General features: G+C 42.7%; 1 protein-coding gene across 1 annotated transcript; it reads right to left on the reverse strand.

Annotated features, from left to right (window-relative positions):
• Positions 1-478: 478 nt before the first annotated feature.
• Positions 479-5,014, reverse strand: klf17 (Kruppel like factor 17). Its single transcript, XM_068037011.1, has 3 exons — positions 3,987-5,014; positions 2,000-3,047; positions 479-1,607 (listed from the first exon to the last, which is right to left on the reverse strand). Exons 1-3 carry the CDS (start codon positions 4,071-4,073, stop codon positions 1,432-1,434), a joined length of 1,311 nt encoding a protein of 436 aa, XP_067893112.1. The 5' UTR covers positions 4,074-5,014; the 3' UTR covers positions 479-1,431.
• Between the last annotated feature and the right edge of the window lie 554 nt (positions 5,015-5,568).

The raw sequence follows: 5,568 nt of genomic DNA on the forward strand, positions 1-5,568 counted from the left end.
GTCTAACTCTGCTTCTCTCTTCGCAGATGCTGCCTGACCTGTTGAGTATTTCCAGCACTTTCTGTTTTTATTTTAATGTGTCTATGCGCCTAGATCTGTGGAACAGTTCAAAGTAATCCCTGCATCTAAACATTGAAATGGGAACTCGCATTGGTCAGAAATCCTTCATGGATTGACAGACATTATATTCAATTCACATATATGTAAATATGTGTCTATACATCATGTATTTACAATATTATATCTTGATTGAAATATTTCCATAAAAAGTAAGCGGTGTTTGATGTTTCTGAACTAGTACATTGATGTGATATGAGTTTTTTTTAACATGTCGGAGACTGTTATAAATCGAGTTGCACTGGAGAGAATATTTAAGAGTAAAAAGTAAATGAGCCCCCAAATAGATCAAACCGTTTGGGATTCCCCCCGTTCGTCGAGGCAAAACATATTTTCAAAAAAAAAGCGCATAACAAATGTCTCTTTTTAAACATTTTATTCATAATATATATAATCAAAAACACGAATACAAAGAATGCATTGGGAGTTTCACGGTGATGATGTCTTAATCGCTGGCGTTATATCACCAAAAACCTCCGATCAATGAAACAGCAGTTAGTTCCAGTGTTTAGATAACTCGGTGTTAACAATAAAACCCGGTTACAAAGGAAACACAAAATATTGCACTTTGAACACTTCTTTCAACACCATCGGAATAAAACAGGTCCTTTTCAGTTTATGTCAAGAGAATGAAGTGAGTCATACTTTGAGAACTTTAATTTTTTTGACGTTGTATTTACGTTAGCAAGTTTTTCAAGTATACTTTTAAAAAAGGAGCTTTATACAATGCAAACTGAACAAAAATAACAAAAAAGTACAGAGAAACAAAAAAGTCAACAACTTCATCCAAGGCAGTACCTGGTAAATATTATCAAAACCTTAGTGCCAGTTTGAGCCAACGCCCTCCGCTTGCAAACAAAAAAAGTTCAACACAAATGTATTTTCATATAGCTTGTCTCTTGTTAAGTGATTGTCCAAGTAGCAAAGAAGCTCCTGTACACGAAATTCTGCAATGCAGCTTAGAATTAAAGTATATGTTTGCTTCATTTAATTCTGCTTGCGAATTCAGTTTTAACCCGAACAATATAGGTTATATATACATTTATTGTACAACTGGGTCCGGCCCTGTTTCTTTTACCTAAAGCCTCCCCCACCCATTCCCCCTCCAGCTGAGTTTATTGTCTTCAGTTGTAATACTTATTCTCTGGAAGACATATCAGGGTGACAAGAGTTTTTTTAAAAATACTGAGTAATAATTTAGTGCTACTTTTTTCATAAGATCCTTTATATACATAAATTAATCATTACCCAGTATCAAAATATTGTAAATAATGTGATTTGTATAAATAGTGTGCCCAAGTATGCCCTCACTTTTTACATGTGCCTTTTCATGTGTAAGGCAAGGTGGTCAGATCTGGAGAATGCCCTCTCACAGAGATGGCACTGGAAGGGCCGGTGGCCAGTGTGTTTGCGATAGTGGCGAGTTAATTCGTCGGATCGGGCGAATTTCCAGCCGCAGCCTTCCCAGTTGCAATGATAAGGCTTCTCACCTGGAGAGACAGAGAAAAGAAGCAAGAAATTTAGTTGACAACCCAATTTCCAAACCATTAACCACAGCTTTAATAATCATTCTAAAGTTTCTGTTAACGTTTATTTTATTCCTTCATCAGCTATCATGCGCCACTTTGGCTTAATGCATTTCCCTAGCGTGCCTGCTTAGCCTTTCGATGCAGTTGACACTTCACAAGCACTTGTTCTGTACCATACGGTGCACTCAGGGCTAAGTTTGTGGAATTTTTTTGAAAGATATCCGAAAAATGTGTTTTTTTTTTGTAGTTACATTCTAGTGTATCAACATCCCCGTTTTCAAATAACTTCTGATCTTTTTAAAGAATGGCAAAGTGCCTATGAGGGGTTTGGCCTCCTGCTTGGTGCTGCTCACCTGTGTGAGTCCTCATGTGCGCCTTGAGGTGGGAGCTCTTGGTATACATCTTGCCGCAGCCCGGGAACTCGCAGTTGTGAGTGGCTGTGCGTTTCCTCGCCCAGGACCGACGGCCCCTCTTGGGTTTACTGTCATCCGGGGCGCCCACGGGAGAAAAGAAGTCCAGGAGAGGCGATGATGGTGGGGTCAGCATCATCCCGTGCATACCTGCGTGGACCTTCAGAGGATCCCGGTAGACGTTAAACTGTCCATGGAACTGCGCCGGGGCTTGGTGACCATAGTGCGGTGGGTAGGCGCTGGCCATCTGGTACTGTTGTGGCACAGACATGTGGGAGCGTCGGTGCATATCTGGCATTGGCTGGCAATCCTTGGTCACTATCTGGCCCGAAGACACTGAATGGGGAACTCGGTGATGAGCAAAGCTTTGGCGGTGAATTTGCTGCTGGTGCTGCATTGCAATCAGGCTGGGCTTTTGCTCCATCATTGGCCCCATGCATTCTGAATGAGATCCCGCAAGCATGCAGGACTGGCCAGACTGTGGCTCTCTCTTGATTTTATGTCCCATGTGGTGAATCTGATCCATCGGGATGGATCTTTGGATGGAGTTGCCCATGTTGGGAGATCTCAGCTCTGTATATTCTCTTCTTTCTATGGCAGCCTTTATGCTAAAGTCCTGATTCAGTTCGCAGCCGCCTGAGAAGTTGCTTGGCAAATCCGGGGTGAGCAGTTCAGCGACCAGGCTTTGGTTCGGGCTCCCCGCAAAGTTGCTGTTTCCATAGTTATTAGAGGCAGGGTAGGGCCCATCGCTGTCATACACCGTGCTGCAGCTCTCCGGGGTCTCGGGCAGGGGGTAGCTTGAATGGTGTGCTCCCGTGCTCCTGTTCTCCGAACACATCGTATTGGACAAAATAAAATCCAAATCCACGAATTTCCCCAACTCGTCGTCTTCTTTTTTGACAGAAGGATTGTCAAGCGAGTTGAAGGCAGCGTTGTTGACGGGTCTTATCTGGTAGCCGCATTTGGAGACGGACTCGTCAACCTTCCATCTCTATTGAAACAGAAACAAAATGAAAGAATCAGTGAGGTGAGGTAGTTAATAATAGGTAGGACTGTGCTGTAGAGGGCAGCTCTTCCACCCAATGTTCCTCAAAGAGCCTGATGTAACGATCTTCCCAAACCCGCCGAACCAGTTTGGACTTCTTCAAAGACTGGTTTTTATTTGGACAATTCACAGGAGTGGAGTTACGTGACTGTCATAACTCACCTGCTTCATCCTCTCCCTCCCAGTTGATCTACAGCATTCCTAATGTTAATTCCCTTTAACACTCAGGTGTCCCCATCAAAAGTCGGAGACGAAAATGTTTCGTTTCCTTTTAACTTGGTTAGTGATATTCAGAAACGTGTAAAGGATGACACATCTCTCTTACATCCTATTCCAAATCGGTGGCCATCATTTTTTTCAAAGTTTTTTTTTTTAAAAACACAGATTTCAGAATTCGGCTTTCAACCCTTCAATTCAACTAACAGACAGTGTGAGATAGTGTCGAGCTCAGAACACCTTTACACGAAGAACTGGACATTGATTGAATTGCTGCACGCAACACTGCTAAAGATTAAACTGCGCTTACAAGTTAAAGACGGAAACAAACAGGCACTTACTGCTTTGATTGCGAAATATTTACCTGCAATGATCTACAGTACAGACAGTAAACTAGTCCACAGCGGGCGATATTTGGCCTCTTTGTAACTTTATTGCAATGTAGCTACGCATAAACCCCAAGTTAGTAAAAGTTGACAGATTAGTAGGTTGTAAAAGATGTTAATAATTGAAAGCAGCCTTATTTTAACAAAATGCAACTAAGACGAACTACAGAATAAAGTTTAAGAAACGATATGCAACTAAAGTGAAGTTAAAATAAGACTTCCACATGTGCCAAAGTAATTTCACACTCAAACACAAATAACCCAGCAAGTTTGTTACACTTACATTGATGATCTCAGTTTGTTTTTGCACCAATGTCTCATGACTGGCAAAGGAAGCAATTGAAGGAAGCATAGTGTCTGCCAAGGCCATTGCTGCTTCCCAGTCCGAAGAAAGTTTTCGCAACAAAAGTTAAGAAAGAAATTGGCTTCTGCTTCTTAATTCCAACGAGTAAAGCTGCATCGGCGTGTGAATGTGTGAAAAGAAGTTTCTGTCAGAGTAATCAGTTCAGAACTGTTTCACCAACTCTGGGAGTGGGCTTGTAAATACTCTACCCTCTATCTGATTGGCTGTAAAGCCTATCAATATTCATAAGTGTGATGAATAGCTAATTAGAAATCATCCAATCCCGTGTGGCCAGCTCCAAAAAAAACAAGCTGCATCTGACCTTCCGAAATATGATTGGTGGGGCTTTGGTTCATGAATATGAAGCAGCTGAGATGGAGGGTGGAGGAGTGCAGGAATGGTTGGTGGTTTCTCGTCTGCAGGCTGTCATTGGAGCATGAAAAGTTAAGCTGTGTTTTTTTTAATGTTATAACTTTGTCCAATGGTGTCGCTAATGTCACAGAAAGAGAGGCAAGTAGTAACACTGACGGATCTAAATTTAGTGCTGCTATAAAAGGGGCTTTGGGGGAAGCGGAGAGAGAGTCCACCCAGAAACGCTGTTAGTTGTTCCAACCAGGTTATTCAAAGCGGCCACAAAAGCCAAACGGCAGCAGTGTAGTTAGAGTCAGGGTTCCAGGTGAAATTCCAACAACTTTTCATGACATACCTGCAAGCAGCGTGTGCAGATTGACATTTCCATCTTTACAGTCAGGTTTCAGCAGCCAGCTGACTGGGGCAAATTGTCTTGATACGAACATTTAGTTTTAAAAAATCCACGATAGTGTTAGTTATCCGATTCAAGGTGCTATTTTTGTTACATTTTAACCCCCCACCTCCCGGCACAGAAAGTCAAATGAGTGGCAATATACAACATTTTTCACAATTTTTCTTTCTTTTTTTTTCTTTTGGGCCTCCTTATCTCGAGAGACAATGGATACGCGCCTGGAGGTGGTCAGTGGTTTGTGAAGCAGCGCCTGGAGTGGCTATAAAGGCCAATTCTGGAGTGACAGGCTCTTCCACAGGTGCTGCAGAGAAATTTGTTTGTTGGGGCTGTTGCACAGTTGGCTCTCCCCTTGCGCCTCTGTCTTTTTTCCTGCCAACTACTAAGTCTCTTCGACTCGCCACAATTTAGCCCTGTCTTTATGGCTGCCCGCCAGCTCTGGCGAATGCTGGCAACTGACTCCCACGACTTGTGATCAATGTCACACGATTTCATGTCGCGTTTGCAGACGTCTTTATAACGGAGACATGGACGGCCGGTGGGTCTGATACCAGTGGCGAGCACAATACTATATCTGAAACGTTTGTATTTGTGTTCTTGCGGGTCAGCTTCAGCCTTTCGAACTAAACCTCTACCTTTTGTTGTGAGGCTTATTTCAATACGGTCGGGCACGATCTCCCCTCCAGCGTCTAATTCGTACATCATACATGCTCTCACACACACCTGTAACAGGAAGGCAGTGCATTTTGCAAAGGTCAAAGT

The sequence above is a fragment of the Heterodontus francisci genome, chromosome 8 (genome assembly GCF_036365525.1).
Source record: "Heterodontus francisci isolate sHetFra1 chromosome 8, sHetFra1.hap1, whole genome shotgun sequence".
Taxonomy (NCBI): domain Eukaryota; kingdom Metazoa; phylum Chordata; class Chondrichthyes; order Heterodontiformes; family Heterodontidae; genus Heterodontus; species Heterodontus francisci.

Bases quoted from the DNA above. Each gene is read 5' to 3' on its own strand.
- klf17 (XM_068037011.1), bottom strand. From the start codon at position 4,073: ATGGCCTTGGCAGACACTATGCTTCCTTCAATTGCTTCCTTTGCCAGT. The intron at 3,048-3,986 runs GTAAGTGTAACA...CTGTTTCAATAG, and splicing joins AACAAACTGAGATCATCAAT to AGATGGAAGGTTGACGAGTC. The intron at 1,608-1,999 runs GTGAGCAGCACC...CTGTCTCTCCAG, and splicing joins GCACATGAGGACTCACACAG to GTGAGAAGCCTTATCATTGC.